Source organism: Apodemus sylvaticus, chromosome 21 (genome assembly GCF_947179515.1).
Source record: "Apodemus sylvaticus chromosome 21, mApoSyl1.1, whole genome shotgun sequence".
Classification (NCBI taxonomy): domain Eukaryota; kingdom Metazoa; phylum Chordata; class Mammalia; order Rodentia; family Muridae; genus Apodemus; species Apodemus sylvaticus.
In genome coordinates, this window is record NC_067492.1 from 24,272,122 (window position 1) to 24,286,497 (window position 14,376).

The window sequence follows — 14,376 nt, forward strand, 5'->3', positions numbered from 1 at the left end:
TTGAGGGCGCGCCGGTGAAAGCAGCGGTGAAATTAGGGGAGCGTGCACGGTGGTACACCCAATCCTGGCTGAGGATCTAATATTCTGGCAGCATCTCGCCTATGCAGACATCTGCTCTCTTTGTGGACTGCGTCCCCCCGAACCCTGGGCTCCTTCCGAATACTCAGTTCCTACGTATCTGCTACCGGCAGGCAGTAAAGGGTTTCACCGCCCTCGCCAGTCGCTTTACAAGCCCGGATATTTGTGGAGGGGGGAAGTCTAGGAGGAGACCGGGTCTAGGGGCGTAGCCCGGCAGTGAATCCCGCCCTCTTCGCACGCCTGGCTCCGCCCACAGTGAGCTTAAGCCCGCTCTACGGCAGAGACGGACGTGGCTCCTGCGTCTTCTTGTGAGCGTGCGCGCGCCCGAGTGCGTGTGTCTTTGGCGCGGGCTCCCATGGTCTCGGCGGCCAGCGATCGGCTTTGAAGAGCAGGAACTGCGGACAGCTAAAGAGGCGTGATCAGGTGGGGGCGCGGCACGCGGACCGAACCCCTACCCCACTCCAAAAACCGAGACTAAATACGACTAAGACTTGACCCTTCTTGATTTACTAGAGAATTCGTCCAAGTCCATTGTCTTCTAGCCCCGCCCTCCATTGGGCACGCCCTTCACCCTATCCCACGCCCTTTATTTGTCTTCAGGGCACGCCCTCCCAGAACCCTCGGTTCCTATTGGTTGTTTTCCCACGTTATCTCTTTCCAGGGGTTCTTATTGGTGTGGGCCACACCCTCTCATTTGTCACCAGACCCCGCCTTCAGCAGTCAGGGACTCCAGCCTCACCCTGAATTCATTCATTCTGCGACTAGTGAGTGTGCTGGGACCAGAGGGTGAATCAGACCCTCCCTGACCTCGGGGAGTTCAGGGCACGGTGGGGAAATATGGATCTAGTCTCCAGCCATGTCAGCCTAGGGCTGTCAAAGAAGCCATCAAGACCCTGGGACCCTTTACACATCGGGAAGGCTTCCCAGAGAAAGTGAGGCCTAAACCGAGCCCTGAAAAATGGTTAAGAGGTTGCTCGAGGGACACATTGGCAAAAGAATTCTTGGCAGAAGAACCTGAGAGGAGAAAGAAACAGGTGAATTCTGGTAATTACGTGGAGGTAGGTGGAATGAACGAAGGGGAAATGGAAGAACTGGCCCGTATAGTAGGCAGTGGACATCTAGAAAAGTATACAGTCTGAGGGTGAATCAGACCTGAGACTAGAAGGCGTTTTTTAAGCAGCTGATCGCTAGGCAAGGTAGAGGAAGACTCCGAGGAGGAGGAGGATGCGGGGCGTCTAGACAGGACATCTAAGTTTGGGGAAGGAATCATTCTAGTTTTTTTCCTTTAAAGGTTCATTTTTATTTTTATTTATGGCTATGGGTCTGTGCATGTGCCTTTGGAGGCCAGAAGAGGGCATTGGGTCTCCTGCAGCTGGAGTTGTGAGTTGTCCTGCGTGGACACTAGGAACTGGATTTGATTCCTCAGGAAGAGAGCAGCAAGTGCTCTTAACTGTTGAGCCAGCTCTCCAGCTAGGTGATTCCAGTTCTTAACAAGGACTTGGGTTCATTCATGTATTGATTACAGTTCTGGATTAGGAACTGTTCCGGGTTCTGGAAGCACAGCTGCAAATTATAGAAAGGAAAAAAACAGATAAAACCACCAGATATGCCGTACAGAGAGTTATCCGCAGCTGACTCCAGAGGCAGCAACAGCTCCAGAAAAGGCTTAGTTCCAGGAGAGAGAGGAGGCTTGCTCTTTGGTAGAAATTGGCTAGCGCTGACTTTCATTCTTCTTTCCTTTTTTTTTTTCTTTTCTTCTCTGTTTAAAGCTTTTAAAGACAGGTATTGCTATGTAGCCCAGGTTGGCCTGGAATTCACAATTCTCTTGTTTTGGCCTCTAGTGCTGGGATTATAGACATGCACTACTACATCTGACAGAGGGCAGCTTTTCTTCTGTTTTTAATTCTTTATTAAAGTATTTTCATGTATTCTGATCATGTTTTTATCCTTTATCCTCCCCCAAACTCCTCCCAGACCCTCTCCATCCCCCCTATTCAGTCAACTCCCAATTTCTTGATTCTTGTTCTCTCTCTCTCTCTCTCTCTCTCTCTCTCTCTCTCTCTCTCTCTCTGTGTGTGTGTGTGTGTGTGTGTGTGAGTGTGTGTGTGTGTATGTTTGGGCATCTTTTTTTAAAAAAAAATTATTTATTTTATACATACAAGTACACCACACCACCATTGCTCTCTTCAGACACACAAGAAGAGGGCACCAGATCCCATTACAGATAGTTGTGGGCCACCACATGGTTGCTGGGAATTGAACTCAGGACCTTTGGAAGATCAGTCAGTGCTCTTAACCACTGAGCCATCTCTCCAGCCCTGGGGCATCTTTTCTTTTCTTTTTTTTTTTCTTTCGGTTTTTTGGATTTGGTTTTTTGGAGACAGGGTTTCTCTGTATAGCCCTGGCTGTCCTGGAACTCACTCTGTAGACCAGGCTGGCCTTGAACTCAGAAATCCGCCTGCCTCTGCCTCCCAGAGTGCTGGGATTACATTACAGGCATGCGCCACCACTGCCCGGCTCTGGGGCATCTTTTTTAATAGTATGATATTTATGAAGATTTTTAAGAAAGTGACAAGTGACCTATGCTATTCTACGGAGGGGGTGCATTTTTATACAATGGGCACGTTCCGTTCAAAGAACCTGTTAAATAGTCCAGATATCTTGAAGATCAGGTATATTGGCTCAGTCCTGACCAGAGAGGTTGCAGCAGGAAGACTGTGAGTTCAAGGCCACATAGGCCACATGGGGATGCTCTGTGTGAAGCAAAGCTAGACGGGTGTGAAAAGTATTGACACTGGTCTAGAGGGAGGAGTCTAAGCTGATTTATTTAAAACCGTGATAGCAAAGTCTGGGTGCGTAGGCCAGTAGGAGAGGGTACACTTGACGTGTACAAGGCCCTGGGTCTGATCCTTTGCATTAAAACAAAACGAGAAGGACTGGAGAGATGGCTCAGCGGTTAAGAGCACTGACTGCTCTTCCAGAGGTCCTGAGTTCAATTCCCATCAACCACATGGTGGCTCACAACCATCTGTCATGGGCTCCAATGCTCTCTTCTGTTGTGCCTGAAGACAGCTACAGCTTTTATACAATAAATAAATAATTCTTTAAAAGCCAACAGTAACAACAACAATAACAATAAATCAAGAAACCACAAAATTGGATGGAATCATAGGCCGCTAGGGGGTGTAAGTATAAATGGAAAAGAGAAGTTGCCATAAACAGGTCTTAGGATATTACAGAGTTTGCTGCCGGGCGTGGTGGCGCACACCTTTAATCCCAGCACTTGGGAGGCAGAGGCAGGCAGATTTCTGAGTTCGAGGCCAGCCTGGTCTACAGAGTGAGTTCCAGGACAGTCAGGGCTACACAGAGAAACCCTGGCTTGAAATCCTCCCTCCCCTACCTCCCCCCCACAAAAAAAAGTTGCTATCACAAAGAAGACCAAGAGACAGCCAGTGACGTGGGTGGACAAGTATGTTCTAGCGTGTTCGGAAAGGGAGATGGACACTGTGTCCCTGGGCTAAGAAGATAAGCTGCAGCAGGTGCTGCAGTGACCATTAGTGACCTTGGGCAGCTTGCTTTGATGGACAGCAGGCTACGTGCATGCTCAACCTCAGTTTGGGAAGCAGAACTTCGGAGCGAAACAGGAAAGAAGAGGAAGGCGGCGAATGTGACTCCTGGTATTGGGACGCCACAGAGAGAGCTGCAGGGAGTTAGCCGTGGGTCCGCAGAAAGGTTTTGTTTTGTCTTTAAGATAGAGGAACAACAGCATGTATTTCTTCAGTTGTCAGAAAGACTGCTGCTGTAGGATCAAGGAGAAAGGCTACAACTGAGTTCCTGAGCAGGCAGGGGAGAGTTCAGAGGCCGACGTCTTCAGTGTGTCTCTGCGGAGAGAGTAGATTGCACTGAGCCCTGGCACAGAGTCAGGGGTGAGTTCTCTGACAGTGACCTTGGAATGCCCACTGGGAAAGATACCTCAGATAGGTGACAGGCCAGGGCCTGGTTTGAAGGGGCTGGTGTTCCTCTGCTTCCCAAAAGTGGAATGATTAATGGGAGAAAGAGAGACAGACAGAGAGAGAGAGAAAGAGAATTTCATGTGGGGACCGGCCTGATCAAGTGCACTTATTCGAACTGATGACCAATGGGCAGGAGGATGTGAATGATCTAGGTTAACTGGGGAGGTGGGACGGAGAAGATGCCATCTCTACAAGGCAGATTGCGGACTTCTGTCACCTGTGGTCCGTTTAGGGCTCTGAGGCTGTATTCTGCCAACTCCCAGACTGGGTAAGTGCTAAATGCTGAAATTAGGACCATATTGAAGGCCTTCGTTTTAAACTCTAGATCTAGCAGTCAGAGAGAATTCTAATAAATAGGAAAATGTATACAATTCGTGCTTTGCCCCACCTCAGACTGTTTGGGCGAGCCTGGTGGGAGGAATGGTCGCTGGGGACAGTAGAGAGAGATTCTTGGGTTCCTGGCAGCAGACTCTGTACTCAACACGGATAGACATGGGAGAGGGGGCTTTCTCCTCTGACCACATCCGCTCACGCTGGTCTCTGCATGCCGTTCTATGTCCCTAGAGGTCAACAGTCTGGGAAGTTGGCACGACAGAGCTGGATGTGACCCTCAGGAGAGAATGGTGCTGGACTCGGGGACCCAGGTGTATGAGCAGGCACCCCCCAGCCCACCTGCCGGTTCCCCATCTCAGCACCATAAGCTGAAGCCCTCAAACCGAGATGGGCCACCCCTCTACCCCTGGCCTCAGTCCCTGGGTATGCCATTGGCTCTGGCTGTTCCCTCAGAGCTGCGGCAGCAGACTATGTGGCAGACCTTCTCAAAGCTGCACTTGGAACAGCGTAGCCACATGCGGCGCAGCGAGAGTACGTGCAGTGTAAATGGCGCTGGCCGGCGGGGGCGTGGCAAAGCCCCACCTGGACGGGGATGTGATCCCGGAGGGACCCTACGGCCCGCAGCCTCCTTACCTCACATTGCTAAGATTCGAAAGGACGTAGGCAGTAGTAACAGCAAGAGCCCCTGTATGTTGGTGGCCCTGCGGCCGACTAACATGGACCAGGAACGGGAAAAGTTCTTCCAGTCTCATTATACCTACAATCCACAGTTCGAGTATCAGGAACCGTTGCCAATGAGTGTGCTGGAGAAGTACCAGGAGGCCTCTGCGCAGTTCATGAGTCAGGTCAGTTCCCCCTGCCCCTTTCACCCTGGCCCTGACTACCCAAGAGGCCTCGCCTGACCAGTGACTGTGGCCCTGTGTGCAGGCAGTCGCCATCATTGAGGCTGTCCTGGAGAAGTTTGGCACTTATGAAAACTTTGAGGCTGCCACAGGGGGCCAGCTGCTGACCAAGTGCCAAATTTGGTCCATTGTGCGCAAATACATGCAGAAGGAAGGCTGTGTTGGGGAGGTAAGTTTGCCCTATCTACAAGGCTTGGTTTCTGGGTACCCCAAATCAGGCCCCCTCACTCATCGGCCCAGCTCTAATTCCCCAGACATATCCCTTGCCCCAGTCCCAGGGAAGTCAGAGCCGGCTTTGCAGGGTGGGTATCCGAGCCAGCATCCAGCCTGGCTGCCTGGGAGCGTCAGGTGCCTGTGTGCACACTGGCTGTCCGGGCTTGCGAACCGTGGCTCAGAGCCCTGTTACCTGCAGGTCGTGGTGCAGCTGAGTGAAGACCTGCTTTCCCAGGCAGTGATGATGGTGGAGAACAGTCGACCCACACTGGCCATCAACCTGACTGGAGCCCGCCAATTCTGGCTGGAGGGCATGCTGCGTCACGAGATAGGTCAGGCTGTGGGTGGCATTTGGGTGGGTGGGTGAGATAGGTCAGGCTGTGGGTGGCATTTGGGTGGGTGGGTAGGATTGGAAGGTATGGAGAGATGGGGGTAGTAGGGTAGTGTGGGGGTCTCAGTAGTCCCTTTCCCTCCCTCTGGGAGAAGACAGGTTTGTCCATCCCCAAGCAGATACTTCTTCCTTTGTTGCATTTGTAAATGTAGGCCGGGCAAACATGCCTGCCCGCTCTGTAGGCTGACCCTCATCCTTCCTCTCATGTCTGTCTCCAATTCCTTTCTGATTTCCTTTGACAGTGAAGGGGTTCTCAGAGGTGGAAAAGAATCCTGTGGGCTTCTACTAGACCAGCCCACCAGACCCACTAGAGTGGGTGGCAGGCTAGATCCTAGGGATTGCTTGCAGGTGCAGAGAAAAGGTTAGAAGACAGACCAGGCTAGGCAGGCGAGCACAAGATACTACTCTGTCCTCACCAGACAGGAATCTTGTTGCTTTGGGCAAGGAAGTGGTTTTGATCGGAGCACTTGCGTGACTGTCAAGATGATTGGCTCCGGCCAGCATTAGGATATTGGGAAGGTGGAGTGTGCTTGGTCTCTATGAGGGCTGTGGGGTACACAGTATGAAGTGGGGTGAAGGAGATGAGAAAATGGGTAGAGGAGAGCTTGTCCTGGACCAAGAAGTCTTCACAGTTGTCTGGAGTTGGCTGAGAATAAATTTAGGTACGGGCCTGGGATGACTTGTGTTAAGTGAATTTGGGGGCGGGGCATGAAGATTTAAGCGTCTCTATTAGAGGTCCTTGGAGTGAGTTCTCCGCCACTTCCTCATCCTCCCTGCAGGCACCCACTACCTGCGTGGTGTGAATAATTCGCGGCAACCATGGCACAGCACTGAAGGCAGACTGCAGTACGGCCTTCAGCCAGCCAACCCCACGGAGGAGGGCCTGGCGAGCCTGCATAGTGTGCTGTTTCGAAAGCAACCATTCCTGTGGCGCGCCGCCCTGCTGTACTACACCATCCACCAGGCGGCGCACATGTCCTTCCGCCAGCTCTTCCAGGATCTGGCGCAATACGTGCAGGACGAAGGTGTGCGCTGGGAGTACTGTGTCCGTGCCAAGCGAGGACAGACGGATACCTCCCAGCCAGGTGGGAACTGTGGAGTCTGGGGGAATGCTCCAGCTGGGGCAAGGTGAAGGGTGGCTTTTGGGTAAGGCTCGATTGGTTATCGTTCTCACAGGATGCTTCAGCAAGGACCAGGTGTACCTGGATGGCATTTTGCGCATCCTGCGGCACCGACACACCATCGATTTCCAGCTGCTGACCTCGCTGGGCAAGGTAAAGGGCCGAAAGGCCCAGCCAGCTCTTCCTTCTTTGTCCTTCAGAGTTGTGGTCGGTGAAGGCCTGGACACTTGGGAAGGCAGACAAAAAGAAACAAAGTTTTGGTAGCCCAGATCAGGTGTGTGACCTAGCCTGCAGATGTGTGCAGATGCGCTAAGGGAGGTGAGCACTCCAAGACAGGGAGCACTCAGGACGTTCTGGGGAAGAAGGTGGGAGAAATGGCCAGGGACCAAAGCCTGGTCTTGTACCAGGTTGAGGAAAGCAAACCTCAACAGAAGCAAAGGCAGGGCTGGAGAGCTATAGTGAAGGTGTGGGCATGGATTTCCATTAGGAGGCTCCAACTGGAAGACCTGTGGGAAGTGCAGGAAACGAAAGACCCTAGATAGGCAAAAGGAGGAGGTCTTCCATCTCTCATACAGACTTGATAATGGTCTGACTTAACCAGGCAGTGGCCATGGTTGCAAAGCAATAAACTACAGATTAAAAAATAAATAAATAAAAAGCCGAGTGGTGGTGATGCACACCTGTAATCCCAGCACTCTGGGAGGCAGAGGCAGGCAGATTTCTGAGTTCGAGGCCAGCCTGATCTACAGAGTGAGTTCCAGGACAGCCAGGGCTATACAGAGAAACCCTGTCTCGGGAAAAAAAAAAATTAAAAAACCCCAAAAAACAAAACAAAACAAAACCCCTCCTTACCTGTTGGACTCCCTGGATGGGAGATGAGAACCTAGTTGTCCTTTCTTGGACCTGATTGTGGTGGCTATGAAGAAGGGGGACAGATAGCTGGCAGTAAGCAGTCTCCTGTTGGATGAGGGAGATAACCTGAGGGATACCCGGGTATCAGTTGGATACTATTTAGAGGTTCAAGGTGATAAGCAGGGCTGGAGAGGATTGGGTTGTGCAATGTAGATAAAAGATGGAGAGAGAAAGAGAAAAGACCCAGGGTTCGAGCCTGCAGGTTTCTATTGTAGGACTTGATGAATAGTCTAGGCATCGTCTCAGGAGCAAATAAATAGCCTTAAGCCATCAGGAGATCTTGGACTTGAGAGCCAGGCATTTTGGTTAGCCCTGAGGCTCTGTTTTCTTCCTATAGGTCTCCTATGAAGATGTGGAACAACTGCGGCCCCATGGGGTCCTAGATAACACCAGAGTACCCCACTTCATGAAGGACTTAGATCGTTACCGGCAGCAGCTGGAACACATCATGACTACCAACCGGCTGGATGAAGCGGAGCTGGGCCGCCTGCTGCCTGACTGATGTGGACTGAGGGTTACAGACAGAAGCTCTTAACAGAGGTCACAGATCAGAATATGAAGTTCTTTATGGTTCCATAGCCTAGGTGTTTCTTGTGGGCTTTTGGGAGGCCAGGAGCATCTTGGGAAGATGAGAAGCAATGTCAGAAGGTTTTGTTTTTGTCCTTGCTAACCTTCCTGGGGCCTGTGAACTAGCAGCAGCATGTCACATAAACTCCTGAACAGGGGCAGTGGGGGGATAAGATGGGAGCTGAGTGTGAATAGAAATTTGGGCTGGTTTGGGAATAGAGACTTGTTCCTGCATGAGATGGCATTGGGTGTCTGGTACCACTCTTTCCCCTCCCCCACTACCTGGCCTGTTGGTGCTCCTTCAGCATTCATACTGTCTACCTCTCACTGGGGCCGGCAGGAGTTGGGGTCCCCTCTGAGGTGACTTGCCTGAGCATGGGGTTCTGGCTGTCACTCAGGCTCAAAGACCCAGCTGGGCTGGGCTTTGCCTTTCAGCATTCTGTCTGTCTGTCTGTATGTCTGTCTGTCTCACTGCTCATGCATTGTTCTATGAGTCAGTGGGGCCAGGAAACAGCAGCTCCTGGTAGTTCTGTGCAGGGGCAGCAGGATACTTTGGAAAGGTACCATTTGTTCCTAGACCCCTTCTTCTTCTTCTTCTTCTTCTTCTTCTTCTTCTTCTTCTTCTTCTTCTTCTTCTTCTTCTTCTTCTTCTTCTTCTTTCTTCTTCTTCTTCTTCTCTCTCTCTCTCTCTCTCTCTATCTCTCTCTCTCTCACACACACACACACACACACACACACACACACACACACCCCGTGTCTGTGTCTTGTGAGTCCTGCACCTACCTGGCCCCACTCAGTCCCCACATTAGTTGTGGTTGTGCCTGTCTTTGACCACAGCCTTGCCGCTGGTCTCTGGCACTGGTTAGTACAGGAGGGAGCAACTACCATCAAACCTGCAGGGCAGGCCCCAGGGTTTGTTATCTCGGAGTTCAGGCCAGGATCAGTAATAGAACTGAGGAAGGCTTTCCTTTTCACTGCTGATTCATCGTGGGAGACTGAGCCAGTACTGTCCCAACCCTAGCTTTTTGGTTCATTTTTCCATCTGTGAAGCTTGGAAACCCAGCTGGGAAGTCCTTATTCATTTACTTAGTAGGTATGTGCAGAGCTCCTTGTGTATGTCTGTGACTGGTTACACCCCACACTGAGCTCCCGGTTCAAACAGTTACATTGATGTGTGTGCTTCTGTCTACCCAAGTTTCCTCTCAGGTCCTCTCTTCAAGACTGGGAGCTCCAAGAGTTCTCTCCATGTATAGATGGACTCCCCCTTCACTTGCTTGGTACACCAAGCCCAGTGATTTCCATGGATTAGAAGTGTTGCCCACTCGGGCTCCCAAATGGCCTCTGAAGGGTGAAAGAGGGAGGGTCAGATTTTAAGGGGCCTGAATCTGAAATCCTCAGAAATACAGCTTGGGCTATTTGGGGAGTGGAATGCTGTTGAGCAGGTGGGGGTATTTTCACACAAGCCTGCTCAGGTCAGTGGGTTCCAGACCCAACACCCACCCTCGGTTCTTGAGCAAAAAAAAGCCAGTCTTGTGGAGAGTGAGGTCCAGGCTAACCCTCCCGAGTTTATTCATTTGGTAGTAAGTGGAGTCTTGGTGCAAGGATGGGGTCAAGCTCTGGCAGGTGTCCAGGTCTTATCCATCTTGAATCGGATTTAGACAGGTAAGGATTCTGGCCTTCAGGAATCTAGAGATGAAAATGATGGTCAGTGGAATGGGGATCAACTCCCTCACTTCCCAGTCCACAAACCTCTAACAAGCCTGCACGCAAGGGTGTAGGCGCTCTCAACCTTCAGGCTCATCCTCCTCTTGGAATTCAGGCTCCGGTTCCGGCTCCGGCTCCGGCTCAGGCTCCGGCTCAGGCTCTGGCTCTGGTTCGGGCTCCGGCTCCGGCTCCAGTTCCGGCTCCGGTTCCGGTTCGGGCTCCGGTTCCGGTTCTACCTCCGGCTCTTGTTCTGGCTCATCCCCTTCAGTAGCTTCTGCTTCTAGTTCGGGCTCCTCTGGAGTTCCAGGCTGTACTGCCTCAGAGCCCTCAGGACCTCCGACCTCCTCTTGCTCTGAAGCTCTGGGCAGTCCTGGACATGTGGTCCCTGAACTGGGTGCTTCTGGCGTCCAGTGTCCTGGGCATGAAGGGCCTGAGCTGCGGTCCCGGTAGCCTGGTAAGGAAGTGGGAGTACTTGAGGTTCAGTTCACCCCTCTGTGGTTAGTTACCTCCACATTCTCTGCCCTCCACTTACCCTTTGCTTCGCCCCGCCCATAATCCACGCCCCTCGATTCATCAAGGCTCCACCCTCTTGGTGCTCACCAGGCCCCACGTGCTGCCAATCCCAGGCCGGATCTGGCATGCGCACTGTTTGCTGGGCACAGCGCAGTAGCTCCTGGCAGGCTGCCTCGCCCTTGCTCTGCACCAACAGCAGTAGGCGGCGCACCCTGCGCTCCGCATCAGGCAGCGCATCCAAGGCTTCATACTCGGGCCCAGTGAGGACGCCCCGGGCCACCAGCGCGTCCAGCAGCAGCCCAGAGTCAGCCTGCAATGTCTCTACCAGCCGTTTCCGCTCCCGGTCAATGGTCTCCGATGGCCGCTCCTGTACGTTGCCCATCTGGGCTATATCAAGGAGAGAAGGGGGTGGGGCGTAATTTGCGTTCCCCTACACTGACCTCTCCGAGGAGTTACCTAAATTCACCTCAACATCAGAGTCTGGATGCTTCCTCAGCGCAAGACCTAGAGGCCAGGACCATAGAACTCACTCTCCAGCCTCTTGGCTGCTTCTGTCCCGACTCCCCAGGTTCCTCTTGCAGACTCCACTGTCAGCTGAGTGTTCCGCCCCGGCTAGGAACTCCCCGTAAGCCCCAGACACCTGCACAGTTAGCCATCAGTTGAGACCCAGTTTATCCAACTGAAATATTTTTTGTTTGTTTTGTTGTTGTTGTTTTTGTTTTTTGGATTTGGGTTTTTTTTTTTTTTTTTTTTTTTCGAGGCATGGTTTCTCTGTATAGCCCTGGCTGTCCTGGAACTCACTCTGTAGACCAGGCTGGCCTCAAACTCAGAAATCCGCCTGCCTCTGCTTCCCAGAGTGCTGGGATTACAGGTGTGAGCCACCACTGCCCGGCTGAATTATTCTTATTCTTCTTATTATTATTTTTGGGGATTTGTTTTTTTTGGTTTTTTTTTTTTGTTTTTTTTGAGACAGGGTTTCTCTGTATAGTCCTGGCTGTCCTGGAACTCACTCTGTAGACCAGGTTGGCCTCGAACTCAGAAATCCGCCTGCCTCTGCCTCCCAGAGTGCTGGGATTACAGGCGTGAGCCACCACTGCCCGGCTGAATAATTTTTTGTAAACCCAGTTCCTTACCTAGATAGGCAGAAACCCCTAGGATTGATTCCTGCCTCTTTCCTGAGCCCTGCAGCAAACCTTGGATCAGGGCAGCCTGCCCGCTCGCTCATACATCAGGTCTGCACACAAAGTGCCAAGGCACGCATGGTCCGTTCACCTAACGCACCCCAGAACCTTGCCTCTTCCCGCACTCACCACCTACCGCAGCCTCGACACAGGCGTGGGACTCTTCCAGGCTGTCTAAGAAGATCTGAATTTTAATTTTGACAGACCTCCTGACATCAGGGACCCGCTTGTGTTCCTGAGGGCCTGGCAGGGAAACTGCCATCACTTACAGCCATCTCTTATTTGACTTTGAAATGCCCAGCTCTTAGCAGGGCAGTGGTGGCACACGCCTTTAATCCCAGCACATGGGAGGCAGAGGCAGGCGGATTTCTGAGTTCGAGGCCAGCCTGGTCTACAGAGTGAGTTCCCATGGATTATCCATTTGGAGAGACTGACTGTACCAAACCGTTGAAACCAAGTATAAAGTAATCTACTCTGCTCATCTTTTTTCAGACACTGCCTATCTATTAAATCACTGCCCACTGGGTTGGGTGTCCTGACCCAGCCAATAAGGGTCCTGACATTAAGGAAAAAAGAAAGCTGGCCATTCCTTTTGCCTTATCCTTACTCGAACAGCATCCTAGGTCTCCTCTGCCCTAAATGCCCCTGTTCTGCCTTCTCAGCCCATTTAATCATATCCTGCACCCCCTCACACACACACACACAATCATGCACCCCATGTCTCAGTACTCACACTATCCTGTTCCTGGGTACTTCACACCTTGAGTCTCCATCCTCATATCTGTCAGTCCTTCCCCAAGGCCACTAAGTGCAGACCAGGTACACCACCCAACCCCCATCTCCATGTCCCATCTGTGTCAGACACCTTGTACTCAGGCAATCTCTACTGGCTTCTGCCCCTAAAACCCACCACCACCACCACCACCACTACCAGCAGCAGCAGCAGCAGCTCACCTCCTGGAACAATGGGTATCTCCCAGTCCTTCTCACTCCACCCCTCCCCTCACTCCAACATTGTGACTTTGACTACTCTGGGGTAGAATTTATTTTGGTTTTATGGATGAAGAGAGACAGGTTCAGAGAAACCCAGTACAACTGCAATCTGACTTGCGCTAGCCTAAACTAGAATGTTCCTTGTCTAGCTGAATGCCAGGACTAGACATCCACCCTCTGTCCCCAGTACTCATCAAAGAATCGAAGCCACCTAGTCTGGCTATTGTAACCCCCTCCTGCCACGCCGGACCACCAGATTCTTTGCTGTTTCCATTCAGTCATTCAGTCTCGTGAGAACTACGGTCCTCGCACTTCAGCCTTTGCCAATGCTGTGTATGGAGTCGGGGATCCTTGTCTTCCCTCTACTCTCTGGACCCAGCCCTCAAGACTCTGAGAGTTCAAAGCTTGGTAGTTCCTTTTGTGTGCGTTGGTCCTTTTTTTTAAACTAGGATCCACACTACACTGTGTGTTCCAAACCTCTGCTGTCTTCAGTGAAGCTTCCAAAGACTGTCTCCCATTACTGGTTACAGAGAAGGGGGTGATGCCAGCACCTATTCTGTCCTGACTTCAAGGCAGGATTGGCCTCCTTTCCCCCCCCCCCTCCGCCCCCACCCTGTTATTTTTATGTTAGCTGTGTTTCCCTTTGAGGTTATCAGAGCTCTAAGGTGAATGCTGGTTGTGCCCTGTTGAGTGCATCAATGGACAAGCCTAAATATTATCCTGAGCCTCAGGTGCAGAAGCAGGGGTCCTGGTAAGGACTGGGATCCCTAGCTTGCTGGCCAAAGGAGATTTGTTGTTCTGGGGAAAACCAGGAGCGGGAGCCGGTTGCGCATGCGCGACCGCATGGGTACCCTCACCAGCCCTCCACTCAGTCCCAGAGCTTCAGTCCTGCGGAAGGGCGGGACCCACAGACCTTCTAGCTCCGCTGCTGGTGGTGAGGCCCGGGATTCTGCCCAATCTGTTTCCTTTCCCTCCCTGTTGGGTGGAGTCGGGCTTGTGGTCCGGAGCGTTTCGGATGGCCCCACTCCGGAGTTGAGCCTCACCGGGGCAGATGACAGTGCAGAAAGGGCAGAGCGAGCGAGCGGGGTGGGTACGCGAACAGCAGCTGCAACAGGGGCGGGGCAGCCAGGGCTGCTGGGAATGGGGTGGGGGGAAGGGCACGCTTCACTGGCTCTGCTAACTCGGACGCTGGTGGCGGAGGCCACGTGCTGGCAGGGGCAGACACAGTCCGCTAGCCTTCCCTGCCCCAAAGCACCCGGATTTGAGTCAGGGGGTCGGTGCAGCTCACAGTCTCACTTGTCCAACCCTCTTTGGACCTTCTAATTGCTAGGTGCTTTTAATTTACCCTTCTACAACTCCTCCCTCTGCCTGTCACAGATAAGTTTAGAGAAAGGAGCCGACTTGCCCAGAATCAGAGACACGTGTATTGAGGAGCTGGATGTGGCACAGAAATGC

The 14,376-nt window shown here is 52.2% G+C and overlaps 2 protein-coding genes across 2 annotated transcripts; one reads left to right on the top strand and one right to left on the bottom strand.

Moving 5' to 3' along the window:
- The first annotated feature begins 300 nt into the window (after positions 1 to 300).
- On the top strand, positions 301 to 9,100 carry Matcap1 (microtubule associated tyrosine carboxypeptidase 1). The gene is made up of 7 exons (XM_052167128.1): positions 301 to 501; positions 4,656 to 5,269; positions 5,352 to 5,495; positions 5,739 to 5,871; positions 6,710 to 7,015; positions 7,107 to 7,204; positions 8,301 to 9,100. Exons 2-7 carry the CDS (start codon positions 4,712 to 4,714, stop codon positions 8,463 to 8,465), a joined length of 1,404 nt encoding a protein of 467 aa, XP_052023088.1. The 5' UTR covers positions 301 to 501; positions 4,656 to 4,711; the 3' UTR covers positions 8,466 to 9,100.
- A 975-nt stretch (positions 9,101 to 10,075) lies between these two features.
- On the bottom strand, positions 10,076 to 14,010 carry Nol3 (nucleolar protein 3). Its single transcript, XM_052166583.1, has 4 exons — positions 13,835 to 14,010; positions 10,835 to 11,134; positions 10,320 to 10,685; positions 10,076 to 10,216 (listed from the first exon to the last, which is right to left on the bottom strand). Exons 2-4 carry the CDS (start codon positions 11,127 to 11,129, stop codon positions 10,209 to 10,211), a joined length of 669 nt encoding a protein of 222 aa, XP_052022543.1. The 5' UTR covers positions 11,130 to 11,134; positions 13,835 to 14,010; the 3' UTR covers positions 10,076 to 10,208.
- Positions 14,011 to 14,376: the final 366 nt, after the last annotated feature.